At 53.1% G+C, this 21,624-nt stretch overlaps 2 protein-coding genes across 2 annotated transcripts; both read left to right on the top strand.

Moving 5' to 3' along the window:
• Window positions 1–77: 77 nt before the first annotated feature.
• On the top strand, window positions 78–7,451 carry LCAT (lecithin-cholesterol acyltransferase). Its single transcript, XM_005152283.3, has 6 exons — window positions 78–285; window positions 3,116–3,272; window positions 4,108–4,223; window positions 4,510–4,605; window positions 4,815–5,039; window positions 6,295–7,451. The coding sequence occupies exons 1-6, from the start codon at window positions 138–140 to the stop codon at window positions 6,915–6,917; spliced, it is 1,365 nt and encodes a 454-aa protein (XP_005152340.1). The 5' UTR covers window positions 78–137; the 3' UTR covers window positions 6,918–7,451.
• A 4,398-nt stretch (window positions 7,452–11,849) lies between these two features.
• LOC101871868 (uncharacterized protein KIAA0895-like) lies at window positions 11,850–21,587 on the top strand. The gene is made up of 6 exons (XM_031051979.2): window positions 11,850–12,381; window positions 12,472–12,615; window positions 18,567–18,699; window positions 19,080–19,385; window positions 20,214–20,311; window positions 20,721–21,587. Exons 1-6 carry the CDS (start codon window positions 12,199–12,201, stop codon window positions 20,883–20,885), a joined length of 1,029 nt encoding a protein of 342 aa, XP_030907839.1. The 5' UTR covers window positions 11,850–12,198; the 3' UTR covers window positions 20,886–21,587.
• Window positions 21,588–21,624: the final 37 nt, after the last annotated feature.

Below are 21,624 nucleotides of genomic sequence, written 5' to 3' on the forward strand. Positions count from 1 at the left end.
TCGTCCCTCCCCGTTCCTCCTCCCCTGTCTGCAAGGGCCAGCCCCTTAAAGTTCTCCCCTCCCCTCCAGCCCTTGGCTGGACCTGCGTAAAAAATATCAAACGCTGTTTTGCTTGGAGACGTCCGGAGGATCCGGCCATGGGGAACGGCAGCACCAGGCTTGTGCTGCTGACGCTGTCACTGCTCCTGCAGCCCGCGTCCCAGTTCTGGCTCTTCAACGTTCTCTTTCCACCCACCACCACCCCAGAAGCTCCCCCGACCAACAGCACGCCACCCGTGGTACTTGGTAAGGTCACACCGGCATGGGCACCACATGGGGTACGGGTGGGAACCCCGGACCCAGCAGTGACACTGGCACACCAGAGGCTCTGCGGCTCTTGGGTGAGGGGGCCCTTTTCAGCCTGGAGTGGGAGCCATCAAGGAGAGGTGACACATGGCTCCCAGGTCCCCTCCAGTCCACTGGGCTGGGCATCCGCAGGGCTAGCTATGCTTGCCCAGAAGTAGGAGGACAAGCTGAGCACCTCAGAAAGCTAATGGGGCTCTAATATCTCAAAGCTGGCCCAGACTGTGTTTAAGGGCTTGCTTGGTTCTGGGAGGGCTCTGCTAGCAGCAGGATGGGGGCTGCAGCCCACCCTCATCTGCTGCTTCCCTTGGCTGCTGCTGCCAGTGCATCCAGTACCCCTTGCCCCCCAAATCTCACTCCGTCCAGTATCACCCACCACCCCTGGCAATGGTGAACTGAAGGGCATCCATCTCTCATCCCACCCACTGTCCACCCTGCCCAGGGGATGGTGTAGAGGAGGTTGAACCAGGAGGTGAAATGAGAGGCTGGGGCATCACCTCGAGGAGGTGGAAGCAGCAGCACCAGCTGGTCCCTCTCTCTTGCATGGCTCTGCCTTCGTTTGCCCTTTGTGCCATCACGGGGGACAGGAGCTGGGGTTTTGCCATGAAACCTCTGCTGAGCAGAGTCGGGGTTTTTACTCTTTTTTTTCTTTGAATCAAGCTGAGTTTCCCCTTTAAAAGGAGAAGATTCAAAGCAGAACATCCCTGCTGCAATGCTGAGGGCTGACCCTGCCGACTGCCCTCCAAGAGGCACCAGAGAGCCGGGGACAGTGTCTGAAGCCCTCATGTCCAGAGGCGGGTCCTATTCAGCCATGGAGACCTGGGTGGCTGTCACCAGGGGCCTCTTCTCAGGGTAATCTGTGATGGTCGGAGCACCACCCCATGCCCCTACTGCCTCCTTGAGCCCCTGTCCCGTGCTCAGCTCTGTCTGGCTGCCCCACGTGCAACTCAGCATCCGTACATAGCCCATCCCCCTGGAGCGGGTGTCCCAGAAGCCCCCAGTGCCCTTGGGATCACCGATAACCCCTCTACCCACACAGACACTCCCTTAATAATTACCTAGTGTCCTCTGGAAGGGGAGGCAGAGCTCAGGCCATGTGCCAGGGCCGGGGGTGCTGGCTGTGCACCCTTGGGAGCCATCAGACCAGTCTGTCATCCCATTCTTCTCTCTGGCCAGGGAGATGTCCTCTGCCCACTTCTGGCCTGGGCTCTCCTATGCCAGGGTCCACTGGTCAGCCTGATTCCCAGCCACATGCTTTGAAGGCAGGATTAGACCCTCCAGGTATCCCTGAGGAGATGATACAGAGGTGAGGAAGCTGTGAAGCTTCCTTGAGGGAAGGGGGGTTGAAGGAAGCAACTTCTACATCTCCCCCTTTTGCATAGGACAAGGCTTTCAGAGCCTGCAGCCATGCCACTGTACCCCTTGGGCATGAATGTGCAACACTGTGAGTGCCAGGGTGAGATGAGAGAAAAACTCCAGGATGCCCTTGCACCCCAAAACACCAGCACCCATAGACCTCTGGGTGTAGGGGACACTCAAGGCTGTTGGGTACCATCCTGCTCAGGTGAGGGATGCAGCTCACCTGCATCCTTCAGCCCCAACACCAGGCAGCAAGGCTCCAAGCCCACCGTGCTTCTGGGGTTTCAAAACCACAGCGAAGCCTGAGTGTGGGTCCAAGAGCAGCACAGGGCAGGCATCTACAGGGATTTTAGGCCATGAAGTGACTTGTGGTGTTTTTGGGAGAAGCATATTACACGGGTCATTGGTCAGACAGTGTCTGCAGCAGCAATGAAGGTCCACACCATCCCAGCTGTGTACTGCTGGCCAGTCCTCAGACCTGCTGGGGCCATGGGAGTCACCAGAGTGCTCCCAGCCCACCAGTCCCTTGCAGTCCTTTCAACTCATGTCCTCATCGTCAGGGCTAGCGCTGGCACCAGGAGCCAGTTCTTGGTTCCTGCACACCAGCTGGGAATACTTTCCATGGTGTCTGCCCCTGGCACAGGCACATATATCAAGGTGGCACTGGGATGCGTGTCCCATCCCTGCTTGGAATCACACTGAAGCTCCCTGAAGCAGATCAAATACCTGGGTGATAGTCACCCTCTATTGAGAGAGCACAGGTCACAACACATGAGGCTGTGAACTTGCTTGAAGCCACACTGTGTTTACCACACACTATTTGCACTAATTCCCACTGGATACGGTTCTGCTCAGCACCAAACCATTTCAGAGACCTTGTGCAGCCTGCATGGAGGGTTTAAAGTTCAGAAAAACAGTGTGTGGGCCTCAGGAGCCAGCACCGGGGTGACTTTCACCTCCCTGGGGACTCTGTTCACCTCGAGCTGTGCTGCTACCCCAGGACACAGTGCTGGAGGTTGGTAGAACGGGACAGCCCCATGCAGCACTCACTCGTTCCCCAGGCTACAGCTGGGAGAGGATATGGAAATTCAGCCAGGCAGGGGCAATAATCCAGGATGCTTTGTGCCGGTGGCAATTGGCACATTTGGATCAAGGGTAGAAGCTCTGGGGGTCACACTGTGAGAAAGGCAGCTTGAGGGATCCCTGAGGATGTGTTTTAGTGTCCATTCCATGCTCAGCTGCATCTTGGATCTGAACACCCTCACTCCTGAGCCGAGCAGAACATTCTCTAGGGATGCTGCTCCAGCCCAGGTATCCCCAGGCAGGCATCCCCATGGAAGTCCTTCCTGGGGGCAGGGAGAAGTGGGATGGGGTCTGTAGCTGTCTCTGCTCTCCCCCTGTGGTTCCTCCACAGTGCCTGGGTGTCTCGGGAACCAGCTGGAAGCGAAGCTGGACAAGCCAGATGTGGTGAACTGGATGTGCTACCGCAAAACTGAGGACTATTTCACCATCTGGCTCAACCTCAACACCTTCCTGCCAGTGGGAGTTGATTGCTGGATCGATAACACCAGGTAATACTCACCCCCATCCCAGGAGCTCCCAGGGAAATGACCTACCAGGGACCTCCCTTCCCTCTCCTCCCCTGCTGGCCATGACCTAGCACACAGAGAAACCCATGGGAACACCAGGATTGTTTGGGAACAAGCTGGCTGGCTCCTGCTCCAGTGCCCAGAACTTTCCCATAACATGTGCTCATGCCCAGCACAATGGAGATGCTGCCACCCTGCCTGGACACAGAGTGAGAGGTCTGCTGCAGTCTGCTCCATCAGAACCTCCTGTCCTGAGATGCCAGGCCATCAGCATGGATGCTGGTTTAGAAACAGTTGCCCAGGTCCAAGCTGCCACCAGTGATGTCCATCCCAGCCCCATGTCATAGAATCATAGAATCATAGAATGGTTGGGGTTGGAAACGACCCAGAGCTCACCCAGTTCCAACTCCCTGCCATGGGCAGGGACTCCTTTCACTAGACCAGGTTGCTCCAAGCCACATCTGGCCTGGCCTTGAACACTGCCAGGGATGGGGCAGCCACAGCTTCTCGGCAGCCTGTGCCAGGGCCTCACCACCTCTACAGTAAAGAATTTCTTCCTTATACCTAACCTGAATTTCCCCTGTTTCAGTTTTAACCCATTACCCCTTGTCCTGTCACTACAGTCCCTGATGAAGAGTCCCTTCCCAGCATCCCTGTAGGCCCCCTTCAAATACTGGAAGCTGCTATGAGGTCTCCATGCAGCCTTCTCTTCTCCAGCCTGAACAGCCCCAACTTTCTCAGCCTGTCTTTGTACAGGAGCTGCTCCAGCCCCTCTGGGGATGTGGCTCTTCTACTGCTTTCTGCCCTGTCCCCTCAGGGTGGTGTACAACCGAACCTCTCGGAAAATGTCCAATGCCCCGGGGGTGCACATCCGCGTGCCTGGCTTTGGCAAGACCTATTCCGTGGAATACTTGGATCAGAGCAAGCTGGCAGGTGAGAGGAGAACAGTCCTGTGGTGTCCAGGGATCTCACATGCTCGCTGCCGGTGTAGAGAGCCCAGTGCACATGCAAGTGAGGGACACTGGCCTCAGGGACACACTCCCTTCGAATGCTGGCAGGGGCCATGCATCATTGACCCCAGTGCATGTAGGGTCACCACCTCTGGCTGGAGCCACCAAGCTGTAGGTCTTACCAGAGAACACTGTGGCCCTGACCACAGTCAGGGTGGAAAAAATCGACAGGACACAGATCTCATTCCCACCTTTTTCTCTGCCCGTAGGTTACCTGCACACCCTGGTGCAGAACCTGGTGAACAACGGCTATGTGAGGGACCAGACGATTCGAGCAGCTCCTTATGACTGGAGGGTTGGGCCCCGTGAGTCTGGGCTTTGGGGAGGGAAGCAGGGTGGCTGTCACGGGCTTGGTGAGCCGCTGGTAGGGGGAAACCCCTGGGCAGTAGCTGATGCCCATGAATGTATGACCACTGCACCCACATCTCTGTCTGGTCAGGGTTCCTAGGGCCAGCCTTAGAACCCTGTGGCCATAAATGAGGTGACCAAGAGCTTGTGTCTCTCTTGTCCACAGAGGAGCAGCCTGAATACTTTCAGAACCTGAAAGCACTCATTGAGGAGATGCATGATGAATACCAGCGCCGTGTCTTCCTCATCGCACACAGCATGGGCAACCTGAACATCCTCTACTTCCTGCTGCAGCAGACACAAGCCTGGAAAGACCAGTACATTGGGGGCTTCATCTCCCTGGGTGCCCCATGGGGAGGGTCTGTCAAGCCCCTCCGTGTCCTGGCATCTGGTGGGTGACTGCAGCCACTTCTGGGTTTTCTTTCCCTCCTGCACAAATGGAAGGGTGGTGGTGGGCAGGGAAAGGACACAGTGATTGAAAAGATGAGCGATACACAGCTGAAGGGTCTGTGGAGGCAGTACTTGTGCTCTGGTGCTGATGCTGCTGCTGCACCATGGAGGTTCCTACCACAGCCCCAGCAGCAGGAGAGTGTCCCAGGGCATGCTCTAGAGCTTGCTCTGGTTTCCATATTTGGAGTTGGTGGGTTTGTGTGTATGGAAAAATGTTGGGTCCACCTGCAGCCTGGCCGTATCCTTCCTTCTGCACAGTTCTTGCTAGACATCCTGCAGCACAACCTGAACCATGCAGCACAGGCTAGGGGTGCCAAGGCACCCATCCACAAACCTTGGGGTAGAGTAGCAGTGCAGGTCATGCTTGTCCCCCTCCCACCACCTCCCTAGGCATCTGCACCACCTCCATCCATGCAGGACAGTGAGGTTGCTGGACTTTTGCTGCAAACCCTACATCTCTTCTGCAGTAGAGGACATGGAGGCCATCCCTCATAGACTTTGCTATCTTCAGGCTTCAATCTCCCTTTGCCCAGTTCCTCTTTAGCCTGTTTGCAGCCCAGAAAGCCACAGCCATTTGCCTTAATGCTGACAACCCAGAATATCTCCAGATCACAAGCTGAGCCTCCAAAAATGCATGGGGTTAAAAATCATGTGCTTGAAGATTTATCATCTGGCCCCTTACATCACCCTTAAGTCACCTCCTCATATTTTTCACTGTTGGCACAAAGTCCAGAGGTAATCTGTGATTGTTGTGTGGTTTTAGGACTCCAGACATACAACAATGCCAAGGCTTGCAGGAGACATGCACATTGGCCACCTACTATCAGCACCCTCCTCAGGCTCAGCTGTTTCCTGTCCCTGCAGGCAGGTGTGGAGGTGCCAGGGTTGTAGGGAATGTCCAGGGCTGTGTTGGTCAGGGCCATCACAAGTCCAGGTTTGTCCACCCCCAGCACCCCCCCTAGCAGCTAGAGTTGTGATGCCAGATAAGAATTTGGAAGTTTGCTCTGGTTATCTGCTGCCAGAGGGGTGAGGATAGTGATCAGTAGAGAAAGAGCTGAGAGGGAGTCATACTCCAGACCAGGAGACAGATGTGAGTCACAGCTGGATGGGCTAATCCCAACACAGCCCCACAAGAAGCCCCATTTGTGAGGGTACCTTTCAGTGCTATTGCTGACAAGCCCCTGTGTGTCCTGCAGGTGACAATCAGGGCATCCCACTTATGTCCAACATCAAGCTGCGTGAAGAGCAGCGCATGACCACCACCAGCCCCTGGATGTTCCCAACAAATTTGGCCTGGCCAGAGACCCATGTTTTCATCTCCACGCCCTCCTACAATTACACCTATCAGGACTACAAGCGCTTCTTCACCGATGTCAACTTGGAGGATGGCTGGTACATGTGGGAGGACATGAAGGACTTGCTGAAGGACTTGCCCCCTCCTGGAGTGGACACATATTGCCTCTACGGCACAGGCTACCCCACCGTGGAGACTTACATATATGATGAGCATTTCCCTTATGAGGACCCTGTGGACATGATCTATGGTGATGGGGATGACACTGTCAGCACACGCAGTTCAGAGTTGTGCAAGCGATGGCGTGACCAGCAAAAGCAGAAGGTGCACGTCAAGGAGCTGCAAGGCGTTGACCACCTCAACATGGTCTTCAGCAACCTGACGCTCAGCTCCATCAACGAAATACTTCTGGGGAAAGCACAGAAGCAGGATGAGCTAGTGCAGGTGAGATCCAGCCCAGAGGCCAGGAAGGTGGGGAAGACCCTACGTGGGCACAAGGTCTTTAAGGAACCCAAAAAGAACTGAAAGGAATGAGGGCCAGCTTCTCTCCATGCTGGTAGCCACCACAAGCTGTCATGCAGGAGGGCAAAGGACTTGGAGCTGAATTTGGAAGGTAAAGGAGCAAGATCTACAGCTCAGGTGGATGGGCTGGCACCCACTTCCACACTGAGTGGGTTTTTTTTTGGGGGGGAATGACAATTAATTATACTACAGAGGCTTGTCACTTCCCACTATTGGGTAGATAATTAACCGCACTGCCATTAACATCCCACTTGCGAATTACATCGGCAAAAGCCTTCATTGCTAGCAAGCCATGTTTAGGCACTTTGGAGGCTGTGGAGCACATTGGGCTGTAGACTCTGCTCACTTTGGACAGATCATCTTGCATAAGAGCAGGATCTGCCTTACCAGGGTGGTCACAGAGGTGGTATGAGGGTGTTACAGCAGGCATGGCCTTCAAGAGCAGCTCTGCCAGCCATGGCATGCAGTCAGGTGCCCTGGGCAAGAGCGGCTCAGAATCAGCATATTGCCACAATAATAAATATGCTTTGCTTCTGAGCATGCCTGGTCCTTACCTGTTGGGTGGATGACACCAGCCAGCACTCAACACTGAGCACTCGCTGGCACTCCAGGAGCTGGGGCTTTGGGAAAAGCCATGTGCTTGCCAGTGAAGCTGGGATTGGTGATGTGAGAAGGACTGGCAGCATGACTGGGGTTGGTGACATGACCGGGGTGATGATGTGTCTTGGGCTGGTGACACAAAGAGGGTTGGTGGCACAGCCGAGTTCGGTGACAAAATGGGATGCATCTGGGCTGGGGATGCAGCTGGGATGCAGCCAGAGGCCCGGTTACAGAGTGCAGCGCCCCACGTCGCTCACGCCGCTCCGTGCCGTGCCCGGCTCTTCACCACTCCGTTCCGCTGCGCCCGGGGCGGGGCCGAACGGGCCGCAGCGCGGCGCCGAGGGGAGGGGCTCTCCGCAAGCGCTGCGCTGCTATTGGGTCTTTTTCTTCGGGCGCGGCGCCCATTGGTGGGCGGTGGCGCTTGCCCGGGGCGGTGGCGCGGGTTGTGGCGGTGCCGCGCTGGAGGCCATGGTGCTGGACCCGGCGGCGACTGCGGGGCTGGGTGACGGTGCGGCACCCACACTGTCCGCCCGCCATGGCACGCCGCTCTGCTCCTGCCCGTCCCCGCCGACACCGCCACCTGCGCTCCGCTGCCCGCGGGGAACCCGGCGTTTGTCGGAAACCGGGGCCGTGATGCGGCGGGGTGAAGGCGCGGGGATGCGCGGGGGTCTGCGCGCCGCCGCGTCCCTGCCCCATATCGCGCGGGGTCGCGGGGAGGAGGGCGGCGGGCGGCGGAGCCCCTGCCTGCTCGTAGCGCTGCGGCCGTGCAATGTGGCGGAGGAGCGGGAGCGGTTCTTCCGCGCTAGCTTCGCCTATGACCCGCAGTTCGAGTACGCCGAGCCCGTTCCCGCCGCTGTACTGGATAAGTACGCGGCCGCTTCCGATCGCTTCGTGGCTCAGGTAAGGCGGGGACGACGCCGGAAGCTGCCCGCACCCGGTGCCCGTGGGGGACGAGCGACACGCTGCTGGGCGGGAGGGGAAGGAGGAGGAGAAGGGACCGGCCCCTGTTCCCCGCCTTCCTCCCGCCACGTGCTGTGAAGGTGTGGGTGCCCTTGTTGGGTGATGTCATGGGGATGGGTCATGCTGGGACCGCTCACGGCTGGTCCGTAATCCGTGTGGAGCCCGGCTGCCCGCCTTCCCTCTCGGATCTCAACGCCTCTGACATCCTGCCTGCAGCGCCCTCACTCCGTGATTTGTTGAACCCCAAAAGACAAACCTGTCTGCCGGAACCGTGGTGAACGTACCCTAATGCCGCCAGCACCACTAGCCTGGCTCGTGCTAATGGATGCACGGCGGTGGTTAGGAGCTGGTGCTCCATCAGGGGCCCCTCGCTGATGCTTGATTTGTGTTTTTATTTAACACTTGTTGCTGTAGAAATAACAGCTGAGAAGCTGGAGCACGTGGGTGACCACGTGGGAAACAGTCCTTATTCCGAACGTTAAGTCTGGCTTGTTCTCTGGAAGTCCTCAAAGTTGACCGATGGGGTGGCAGGCATCCTTACGGCATCACCAAATGTCAGTAATGGTAACAGTTGATGCAGACTCCACTTAAGGAGGCTGTGTTATTTTGCTTAACTGTACCTGTTGCTACACTACTGAAATAGTCCTGACAGGCTCTCTGCTACAGGTAAGCAGTAATGTATGGATGTAGGGTGCAAACAGCACTGGGAGCACACAGGCAGGAGCAATGCTAATGCTCTACCTGCACACAAGCCTTTCATAGGTGCATAGGAACTGCTCCATCCCTTCACTCTGCTTGGGGCATACCCCAGAACCAAATCGCTCCTCAGACAGGTCATCCCACCTCTGCAAGAGCATCCTTTCCACCACACAGACCCATTTTACTTGCATATGTGGGAGCAGGTGTAAAATCTCTTACCCTGAGTTCATTTTTGCACCGCAGAAGTGTTTGTTTCCACCTCCAAGTTGGAGCTTACATGTGGTTTCAAATAACAACTGCTTCACCAATTTATTTATTGTGGTTTTTTGAGTATTTACTTATTTTTCCATTACTTCCCACATATCTGCCTGAATTATGCAGATGATTAGGCTCTTTGTAGAGCCAGGTTTCTATGCACTTAGTATTATCAATGCATCTTCCCTGGGTAAACTGATGCCAGCGGTGCTGCGGCAGGGGAGATGCTCTTACCCCCCATCAAGACCTTGGTGGCTTTTCAGTGTTTTCTTCCTGCATTTAAGTGCTTTTCACTCTGAGTAATACAGCAAAATGAGTTGTTTAGAGCTATTTCCCCACTTGCTTCATCTTTTTGACTTACAGTGTAGTAAAAGATGAAGTTGAATGTTCCTAATCAGTTTGAACAGTCTTATCCTGGATCCTGAAACCCTTTGCAAGAGATGTAAAGTGTTGAGTTCCTACCAGTGTTTTTCCAAGCTCTCCACTGACAGTGCAATGGAACAGTTCTCATGTAACTGTTCCTTTGCTTGTACCCTGCAGTGACCTTCCAGTCTCTTTTATTTTGGGAAACCTATTGCCTTGCCAACTATTGTCTATAGACTGCTTTTATTTAAAAAAAAAACTGCATTAATTATGGAGCTTAAATAAATGAGACATTTTGCTAAGCCAGCATCCTTGGACAAGAGCTGTGGGGACAACACAAGAGGGACGTGGAGTTGTTGAGCGAATCCAGAGGAGGCCACAGAGATGCTGTGAGGCCTGGAGCAGCTCTGCTCTGGAGCCAGGCTGAGAGAGCTGGGCTGGTTCAGCCTGGAGAAGTCTCCTTAGAGGGAGACCTTAGAGCAGCTCCAGTGCCTAAAGGGGCTACGAGAAACCTGGAGAGGGGCTTTGGACAAGGGCCTGTAGGGACAGGACAAGGGGGAATGGCTTTAACCTGACAGAGGGGAGACTGAGATGAGATCTTAGGTAGAAGTTCTTCCCTGTGAGGGTGCTGAGGCCCTGGCACAGGTTGCCCAGAGAAGCTGTGGCTGCCCCATCCCTGGCAGTGTTCAAGGGAGCAGCCTGGTCTGGTGTAAGGTGTCCCTGCCTGTGGCAGGGGTTGGTACTGGATGATGGAAGTTAAAGTAACTTCCAACCCAAACCATTCTGGGATCCTATGAAACCAACACCCTTTTCCCTGCTTCCACATTACTGTTCCACCACCTCCTTTCCACATGCCTCGTGGTGGGGGGGCGGAGCAAACCAGGAGGATTTTTCTAGCCCCATGGTGGGGGCTCATCCCTGGTTTGTCATGGGATCATGAGCAGCACCAGCACAAAACTGGAGCTGGAGGATTTATGCCACTGCATATGGTGGGTGCGTGATTTCAGGCTGCCCAGGGGGATGCTCTGTGCCTCTCAGAATGCTAAACTTGAGATATTAAGGAGTTTTGCTGATCAAGACAAGCTGGCATTCTTTGGTCATCCTACTCCTGGGCACCAGCTGTACTGTGTTTCTCTTGGCTCAGTGCTTTAGGTCCCCTGGGAGGGCAGAGCAAGTATCTGAGCAGAGGTGGGAGGAAGAAATTATCCTTTTTCTGCAGCTGTCAGCAGCAGGTACCTTGTGATGCTGCAAAAACCATCCTGAATATTCAGTGAATGAAATAAAACACCCAGATCAAAACACCCCCCCAAAAAACAACCGTAAAAACCTCAGCAACTCAAGAATCTGCACAACTTCACACAGGAAGTGACTGGAGAATAAAAACCAGCTGTGCAGAGAAGACTGTTCAGGGAAAGAAAATCAGAACCTTCTGGGTTGGAGGAGGCTGTTCACCAGAAGCAGACCATGAAGCCCCTCTAACAAGCTGTTGGATGGTTTGAGTGATGGAGGTGGTGCTGAGCACCCATCTTCTGATCCTGGGTGATCTTAGAGATGAAGGAGGGGATGTGACCTCCTCTGCAGAGCTCCAGGTGCTGCTTGGAGCCCATATGAGAGCAAAGGGGGGTCACAAACTGTTTAGACAAGGCCGTTAGTGACATGGTTTAGTGGTGGCTTTGGCAGTGCTGGGGAACAGCTGGACTTGATGATTTTAAAGATCTTTTCCAATCTGGTTGATTTTATGACTTGATGAGTCTATGCTCAGCAGAAGGTAAATAAGCACCATTCAGGAGCAGCAGCCTTGGCCTGGGAAGCTCAGCAGCAGCTCGGACAGGTTTACAGATGCAATAAAGCTGCTGGAAAAACTCCAGGAGTAGTTCAAAGTCATCGTTGTCTACTTTGGGCTATGTATGAGTAGGATGGAGAAAGTCATTGCTTAAAAATGTCTACAATGAAAACTCCCTTTTGGGGAAGGAAACGTGCTGTTAAATGCTCTTATTTTATAGACACTCCATAAATGTTAATGCTAATAAAATAGCACATGCCGCTTCTAACCAAGGTGAGAAAGCTGTTGGTGTGCAGTAGGCTGGTTGTGCCCAGAACCCTGTCTGAAGAGGCGGAAATAGTATTGCTGCTGGGCTTGCAGTCCAGCCCTGCAGTGAGAAATGATCTAATTTATTAACCTGGTCTAGTTGAAGGTGTCCCTCTTCGTTGTACAAGATTGGACTAGATGAGCTTTGAAGTTCTCTTCCAACCCAAACTGTTCTGTGACTATGAAACTCTTGGAGTAAAAAAGTAAGCTGGTAAGCCAGACCTCTTTGTGCAAACACTAGGATTGGAAAGGAGAACTGAAAGTAGAGAAGTTGAAGATAATCCTGGTTTTAACCTCCTGAGGCAGCATGCTGTGACAATGCTCTTTCACTTCTGCTTTGTCCTGTTCCTATATCAGATGCTTGCAAGGGTAATAAAAAGCAGCAAGCATATCCTGTGGGTCATGCCGATTGCACTGAATGTCTGTCCTGGTGGCCACCCACAACTGGCTCAGTCTCCTTGGGTCTTTAGATACTGCAGAACCACTTCACAGTTGGATTATGTCTGCTGGGTTTTATGGCATGTGGGATTCTAAAATGTGTTTATAAACAGGAGTGTGTTTGCACTGATATTTCCTTTCTCTGTGCAACAGGCAATCAGGATCATTCGTGCTGTCCTAGAGAAGTATGGGACCTACGAGAGCTTTGAAGTCGCCACAGGCGGGAGGCTCCTGAGCAAGTGCCAGATCTGGTCTGTGATCCGAAAGTACATGCAGAAGGAAGGCTGTGTGGGAGAGGTAATCTGTGTCCCTGCTTCGTTGCTTGTAAAATACAAATACTTGATTTCTGATAAAAAGGACTCATTAAGAAGAAATGTTTTGGGTACAGAAAGGAAATCTTTCTTCTGTCATGGTGGCCTTTCCATATGTGGTATCCTTTCCATGTTGGCTGTGTTTGTTCTGCCCTGGTGCTGAGACATGGGTGCTGGCTCCCCATCTATTTCCCATTATTTTTTCACGTTATGTCCCTTTTATGCTTGAGAGGTAGAGAGAGGAGCTGCTGCTTGTCTGCGTGGCCATGCAAGGAGCCTTTTGCTGCTTGCATGAAGTATCAATTGCCATCAGGAAGTCTTCTCCTGCTGTTAGGAGTGGTATGGCAAACATCTTCAACAGCTGTCTTCATTGACATAGCCAAAAGCAAAGCCAGGGAAGAGATTTCCTGTGGGCTGTGCTGGATAATGGCACTTTGAAACTCCACACTTTGGTTTTAAGGCTGGGAAATACATGGGCACATTTGACAGTAGCAATGTGGGATGGAGCAAGGGGAGAAGTTCAGCATCTCTTCATCTGGTTTCTCAGTGACCCCAGCAGCATTCAGTGTGGGATGTTCTGCAGCTTTGGTTAAGGGGCATTTTTCCCCCTTCTGCCACAAGGTGTGGGCAAAATGCTTCCACCACCCCGAATTCAAGTGCTGAGGATTTCTGAACCTGGCTTTGCTTTCTTTGGCTCCTGGCGCTCCCTTCAGCTGTTGGCCACAGGGCAGGAGGCCACACAGTGCTGGCTGGCAAGGGGGTCTCCTTACCACTGCCTCGTGGCCAGGCTGTTCTTGGTAGCTCTAATTTTTCACCTCCATCTCCAAACAGGGTCATTCACAAGCATTTCCCTAAAGCACCAACTTACTTGGTGCTACCCAGCATATTTCATGCAGGAGGGAGCAGTTCCTGAGGTCCCATCTGCCCAGGGGACATTCCTCTGCCAGCCTCCTTGGTTTGCCCTGTTACCTCCTAGGATGGCCCTAGGATGTGGATTGGGCACCTTGGTCCTCCAGAGCCTTTGCTTAGGACAGAAAGATTTCTGCTAATCTCTTCCTATAATGCCCCATTCCTGGCAGTGTTCAAGGTCAGGTTGGATGGGGCTTGCAGCAACCTGCTCTAGTGGAAGGTGTCCCTGCCTATGGCAGGGGATGGAACTGGATGAGCTTTGAGGTCCCTTCCAACCCAAACCATTCTGTGATTCTATGATTCTAATTCAGCTGCCTTTTAGTACCTGGAACCAGCCTAGCAGCTGGCCAGTCTTACTTACAGATCTGCGCTTATGACTTGCTTGTTGTGGTCTATCTATCTCTTGATTTTATTGACAAAATTCAGCTATTCCCCTCTTCTCCAATGGTCTAACCCAAATTATGCTCTGGCTGGGCAGAAAGACAACTTTTTCCTTACACATTGGTGTACAACTGGCTTCCAGCCCTGTGTAACTTTCCCTTTGCTCAAAGGAATGCAGTGTTCAGTAATTACATTTGCACATCAACATGTGAGATCCGTGGCTATTTTATCCAGAACTTTTGATAAGTGCTTTTAGAAACTTTAAAGCATTGATTTATTTATTGTTACCCATTAGGATTTTTGCTGAGTTGCTCTGGGGCAGGGAATAGGAAAGGGTTTTATGTGCTTTTGGTACAGCAATGTTGGCCAAGATTGTGCCTTATACTGGACAAAACCTTGCTGCAATTTCTGCGTCACTGACGATTTAACACCGTGCTGGGGAGTGGGGTGGTTTCAGGTGTGTATTCCCCACTCCACACCTCTGCCTATGATTCTTGACTTCCACCTGCTGTGCCCCAGGCAGTTCGCTTCCCTGATGTGTACTAATTGTGATGGCTTTCTTGAGATGAAGGAGAAACTCTAGCAGTGGTGGTTCTGTTAGCCCCAGACTGACCCACTGATGTGCCAGCCACCTGCAGGCAGTGTGGCTGCACCCATGACATTCATTCATTGCAGGCAGCGTGGCCACAATGGGGACACTCATTCACTGCAGGAAGCTCAATATAGGCAGTGTGTTTTGTCCGGTGATATTTACTCTCTGGTGAACACACTCACTGCAGGCAGAGTGCACACACTGGTGACACTCACTGCAGGCATAGTGGAAGCAGTGTGACACTAAATCACTGCAGGCAGCATGGCTGCACTGGTAGCAGTCACTCACTGCATGCTGCCTGGCTCCCCTGGTGACACTCACTGCAGGCAGTATGGCCACATTGGTGACACTCATTCAGTACAAGCAGCATGGCCGCACTGGTGACATTCACTCAGTGCAGGCAGTGTGTCCACACTGCTGATACTCACTGCAGGCAGCAAAGCTGCACTGGTGACAGTCATAAAGGTCAGGAAGCATGGCTGCACTGGTGACACTCACTCATTGCAGACGGCATGGCCACGCTGGTGAGACTCACTGCAGGCAGTGAGGCTGCAGTGTTGATACTCAGTGCAGACAGTGCGGCTGCGCTGGTGACACTCACTGCAGGCAGAGTGGCTGCACTGGTGACACTCACTCACTAGAGGCAGCGTGGCCGCTCTGGTGACACTCACCCACTGCAGGCAGCTTGGCTGCACTGGTGACACTCTCTCACTGCAGGCAGTATGGTCAGGCTGGTGACACTCACTGTAGGCAGTATGTCTGCGCTTGTGACATTCACTCCCTTTGGACACTGCGGCTGCACTGGTGACGCACACTCACTGCAGGTAACATGGCTACACTGGTGACTCAGTCACTGCATGCAGCAAGGCCACACTGGTGACGCTCGCTCCCTGCAGGAACCATGGCTGCATTTGTGACATTCACTCACTTCTGGCACTGTGGCTGCAGTGCTGACACTCACTCAGTGCAGGCAGTGTGTCTCCACTGGAGACACTCATTTGCTGCAGGCATCATAGCAGGGCTGGTGACACTCGCTCACTGCAGGCAGTGTTCCCACACTGGTGACATTCACTAAATTCAGGCAGCCTGGCTACACTGTTGACACTCATTGCAAGCAGCGCAGTTGGGTTGGTGACATTCATTTCAGGCAGCTGCCTTTTGTCCCCAGCGTCCATCAGTGAAGGCAGGATCCCACTTACTAGCACTGCAGGCAGTGTGCTCCTGGATAAGTATTTGCACAGTTATTAACTTGGTGCCTTCAAAAGCTTCTTTATTGGGTCCAAGGTGCAGATCCTGAAGCATTTCTGCTTTTCTCTGGCTCAGAACTGTTCTGGTGCTGCCGGACCTCAGAGGTCTCCATATAGATTTCGGGGAGCGAGCTGCCAGCTTGCAGCAGAGAACCCCCTGAGCCCATTGGTAAGTGCTGTGTGGCAATCTCTGGGGTTGCGAAGCGTTGTTAGTTCAATAGTGGTAGCTGGCATAATTTTGCATCCCATCATGGGTGCCCCTCCACCTCCAAGCTGCTCAGTGCTGGAGCTTTCCTAGCATGCGAGTTTCTGAGCAGCTCCAGGGAGTTGGGGCAACGCAGGAGCCTGTGCCCTGGTGCCATCCGTCTGGGAACAAGATCTGTCTCCACTGCATTCCAAAATCTGAGCAGAAGCTTGGTGTATCATGAGAATGTGCTGGGGAACCTGCACAGCTCACAAGAGGTCACAAGCGCTGAGAGCTGACGTTGCTGCTCCAGGAATAGGACTTTGGCTAAAGTCACACACCGTCTTGTAACAGCATCTGCAAAGCTGGGGGGTCCCATGATAAGGCAAGTGTTGCTGCTCTATCAGTGGATGGGGGCTGCAGCTGGAGAAGGGCTGGGGGCTGTATCACGGGAGTGTGCAAAGCTGTGGAGAGTCCCTTCCCATCCCTTCTGATGGCTAGCTCTGCATGGGGGGACTGTTGGCACTTCTGTTTAGTGAGAAAAATGTATCACTTCATTGCAAAAAAAGGGGAAAAGATAAAAGAACACAAGCCAGTACCTCAAAATGTCACCATAGAATCACAGAATGTTTTGGGTTGGAAAGGACCTTAAAATCATCCAGGGCCATGGGCAGGGACACCTTCCATTAGACAAGGTTGCCCAAGGCCCCATCCAGCCTGGCCTTGAACATTGCTAGGGATGGGGTATTATAGAAAGAAATTTGCAGAAATCCCTTCTGTCCTAAGCAAAGGCTCAGGAGAAAAAAATGCCCAATCCACATTCAAGGCCAGGTTGGACAGGCCTTGGAGCAACCTGGTCTAGTGGCAGGGGTTTGGAACTGGATGATCCTTGAGGTTCCTTCCAAGCCAAAGCAGGCTGGGATTCCATGATTCTTTGTTTAAGGGTTTAAAGTCTGTCTCCTGGCTCTCTCCTCCTGCATACCAGGATTTCAGCCTCCAGTAGTTGGCAGTTGGGATGGCCATGTCAGATATCCAGGATTGTATTACCGTCACATGGAGCTGACCTATGAGATGGGAATTGGTTAAAATCATACCAAAAACTGGCTCATTCCTGCCTCCTTAATTCTGCTTGTGGTGAAGCTATAACCTTTCCTGCCTGTCGTTGCTGACAACAGAAGCTGCTGCTGCTTCCAGAAGTCTTCTCCCCACCAAAAACCCTCATGAGAACTCATGATGCTGGTCATGATGATCTTGCTGGAAATTAACCTAGAGCATAGAACCAGTTTTACTCTGCATCAGTTCCCTGCCTCAGTTTATCTCAGGTCACCAAGGTCCATGGCGAAACATTGGAAAAGGCAGCAAAACTGCATCTTTACGTGTTTTGTCCTGCTTACTGGAGCAGAAACAGAGCTCAAGAGTGCACACAACTCCAAAGTGAACTGGCAGGTCTTTTCTCAGAGATGGAGGGATTCTACTTTACGCTGGCATATTTAAATACAGCTAAGAAACTGCACTGTAAGCATTTGATACCAGTTTGTCTGCCTAGTGGTATGCTCTGTTCTGCTGCACTTCAGTTTTCATGAACAGCTTGGCATAATAATAAATATGAGTTAAACCAATCAATTCAGTCTCCTCATTTTTGTTTTGAAATGCAAAGAATTGTTCTGTAGCAATGTGTGTGCATGTTTTCATTTTGAAAGATGTCAGCTGTGCAATAATAGATGGGGTTTAGAGTTAATGTGTATGTGGGGGATGAATTTTGAGATGAAACTGTTATCTCCTGAGCAAACCTTGAATGCAGGAGCTCCTGGGGCTGCCTCCTTTGCTGATGTTGTGGCTTTCAGTTTCTGCAGGTCTGAAGTTGGATGACGAGAAAGTGCTGTTTGGCTGGCACATTACCTCCTGTTAACACAGAGCAGCTGTCTTGGCTCCATCAGTTTCCAAAATAGTTGATATTTTCTTTATAAAGATACTCACCAGTCCTTTGCATGCATTGCCTGTCCCTGCAGTGGGCACATGCGGATCCTTCTGCAAGGCTGGGCTGGTGTGAATCTGTCCTCAGTGCTCCTGTTGTGGAGCCTTGAAAGGGAGAATCCACAGGAGAGTGTAAAAATGGAGCCAGAGCCTTGGTTCCCTCATGGGGTGTTTATTGGGTGTCCAGAGGTTGGACCCACAACAAAGCAGGTGCTGTTGGTTGTTTTGGTGTCTGATTTTACTGCATCATCCCACTGCTAGTGGGGGATGGAGGAGTGGAACCAGGCAGGTCTCAAGGATGGCCATCAGTGTGGACATAAAACTACAGGCAGCCGGTAGGAATGAGCTGGGTGCGAGAGGGGGAATACTGGAGGCAGAGTTGCTGGAGGAGGCTGTAAAGAGATAAAGGAGTTATTTCATCCGTGTGTGGGATCATCTTTTTCCTCTCAGTGCCCTCCCTGCCTGCTCCTGCTGCCTCTGGTTTCTTTGAGGAGCAGCAGCACAAGCTGGTGATGGTGCAGCAGTGCTGGACACATTGTCAGTGACTTTTTCTTATCATCCATCCCCATTAGTTTCTGCTTAGAGCCAAGACCTCACTGAGCATCTGCTCCTGCAGCAGTGCTGATGGAGGTTGCCTCTTTCTTCTACAGGTGGTGGTGCAGCTCACTGATGACCTCCTTTCCCAGGCGGTGATGATGGTGGAGAACAGCCGGCCAACACTGGCCATCAACCTGGCGGGGGCCCGGCAGCACTGGCTGGAGGGGATGCTGCGCCATGAGATCGGTCAGCAGTACTGTGGCTGTGGGTGATGGGCAGAGCAGGGGCAATACTGGGAGCATTCTCTGACTGGTAATGGCGTGGGGGCTGTGGGGACTACAGACATGGTGGTACCCCCTGGGTCCTTGCAAGAGGCATCATGGAAGCAGGTTTTGGAAGGGTGTGAGGCCACTGGGTCCTTCTCTGCATGTGGAGCCAGGGGGTATCAAGCACCCACCAGTGTACCCATGTGACTGCCCAGGCTGCAGAGCAAGCAGACATCCCATGGCAGCATCTCCAGCCAGGACTGGAGCCAGTACCCATGGATGTGACTTTGCAAAGGGTGTTGGGATTTGAGATTTTTGGAGGCTGTGGCCATTGGTGCTCACTCCCACCCTCCTCCTCAGGCACCCACTACATCCGGGGGGTGAACAACACCCACCAGCCCTGGCACAGCTCTGAGGGCCGCAAGCAGTACAGCCTGAAGCCTGCCAACCCCACGGAGGAAGGCTTGGCCAGCTTGCACAGCGTCCTCTTCCGCAAGCAGCCCTTCCTGTGGCGGGCAGCCCTGCTCTACTACACCATTGAGCGCGCCAGCCGGCTCTCCTTCTCCGCCCTCTTCCAGGACCTGGAGCAGTATGTTCAGGATGCTGGCATCCGGTGGGAATACTGCGTGCGGGCAAAGAGGGGCCAGACCGACACCTCGAAGCCAGGTAATGCTTGGGGGGGGGGGGGGTGGGTTCAAAGCTTTTGAGGTTTGGAAGGGATTTTATATTCTTTTTAGAAATAAAAACAGTGGTGGGTTTGTTTTGCACCTGGGTGGGTTGAGCATTGCTGGTCCTGTAGCCATGGCACCACTGGAAAGGGTGGCTCTGCCCAACCCACATCACTCCCCATTCCCATCAGGTGGTTCCAGTCTGATGGAAGCGACTCACACAAGGAGGCAGCAACCAAAAGAGAGATAAAATGAGCATTTCTGCACACGATTTAGATTCTTGCAGTGGCTTACCATGAAAAAATAGTAAAGGTAAAAAACTGGTGAAAATTGGAATGGTAAAAAATGAAAAAATATGGTAAGATGTAATGACAGGTTTTAGCATTTAAAGTTATGATGTGCTTAAGGTTATTAAGCTTTCTTCTTGATGTTTTGTTTTGATGAAGGGGGAGAGGAAGGGGCTTTAATGGCTGCTTTCTAGGGAATACAGATTGGAAGTGACAAAAAGCTGACCGGGGATAAATAGGGCAGGCAGGCTGCAACGAAAAATGGCAAATAATTGGGAGGAAAGGTGAAAACATCCCAGGGAGAGGTTTGGGGCTCTCACTGCTTCTGGCTACCTCCATGGCCACCGGTGCTGCTCCCCAGTGCTCAACCTTTGGGACCCAGCGGTCCTGGCCATGGACCAGCAACACCTGAGCTCTGGTGCACTCATATCCCCCAGCCCAGTGCCATTGCTCTATTTACAGTGGTCAGTAGGTGTTGGGCTGAGTGAAGGGTGGTGGGGACCCAGACTCCTGCTCCCTGGCCTCTCCCGCTTTTCCAGGCTGTTTCAGTAAGGACCAGGTCTACCTGGACGGGATTCTTCGCATCCTGCGCCATCGGCAGACCATTGACTTCCCATTGCTGGCTGCACTTGGAAAGGTAACAGCCAGGGGGAAAGTGGGAAGCAGCAATCACAGAGCCCTGTCCCAGCCTATGGAGCCAGGCTGAGAGAGCTGGGCTGGTTCAGCCTGGAGAAGGCTCCTTAGGGAGACCTTAGAGCAGCTCCAGTGCCTAAAGGGGCTGCAAGAAACCTGGAGAGGGACTTTGGACAAGGGCCTGTAGGGACAGGGCAAGAGGGAATGGCTTTAATATGACAGAGGGGAGATTGAGATGAGCTCTCAGGCAGAAGTTCTTCCCTGTGAGGGTGCTGAGGCTCTGGCACAGGTTGCCCAGAGAAGTGGTGGCTGCCCCACCCTTGGTGGGCTCTGGGGCTGGGACAGACACCTTCCTTGGCATGGTTTGGGATGAGTTGTGGGGAGGCTGACCCTACCTCCCTGCTTCCCATCAGGTCTCCTATGAAGATGTGAATCGGCTGAAGAAATTTGGGGTCCTGGAGAAGGCCCGCATCCCTCATTTCATGCAGGACCTGGAGCGGTACATGAAGCAGCTGGACCACATTGTCACCACCAACTGCCTAAATGAGGAGGAGCTGCAGCAGCTGCTGCCTGACTGAGGAGCAGCAAACCCCCAAAGCTGGCACCCCAAGGGTGTAACTGCTGGGATTTATGTGATACGTATTGGGACTGGAGCCTGGAGGAGCGGGCAGAGCCTGGGCCTCCCCCTGTGCCCAGACGGCCACTGTGCATGTTCCGCTGTGTAGGGTAGCGCTGGTGTGGTTCGTGTTGATGTGTTGTGTCTCCCACACTGTCCCCTCAGCTCTTGCGGGGACGGCTGTGTGGTTCCACACAGCTCTGGGGATCTGGAGAAGAGGGTTCAGAGGGAGCAAGAGCAAAGCTGCAGCATGTGCTGGCACCCCAGATGAGACTATGTGGGGCAGTTGTAGTGGTGAGGGGATGTCCTTAAGGTACATAGGGTGCTCCCAGTAGAGTGGGGGGCACCTACTAAGGGCTTGGGTCTCTGGACTGTGCTGGCAGGGAATAAGGGCTGGCCCATGCCAACTGATCACCCTGTGCATGTGTTTCCCCTCCCTATTCCTTCCCTCATACAGCAGGAAGGACTCTAACCTCTCCAAATCCCTGCTCTCCACCAAAGGTATTTGCCCACCATTAACCATCGTCCTGCAGCCACGGCCTGGCTCTGAGGACTCAGGGTGGGCATTGGACTTGTTAGAAAAAAGCATGTAATAAAACTGATGTCATGGAAACACTGTGTGGACAATAGGTCGTGGCAAAGCTGCATGGCCCCAAACTGCTGCGTCAGGAGGTGGATGGGTTCACCAGAGTGCATAAAAC

Source organism: Melopsittacus undulatus, chromosome Z (assembly GCF_012275295.1).
Source record: "Melopsittacus undulatus isolate bMelUnd1 chromosome Z, bMelUnd1.mat.Z, whole genome shotgun sequence".
NCBI classification, from domain to species: domain Eukaryota; kingdom Metazoa; phylum Chordata; class Aves; order Psittaciformes; family Psittaculidae; genus Melopsittacus; species Melopsittacus undulatus.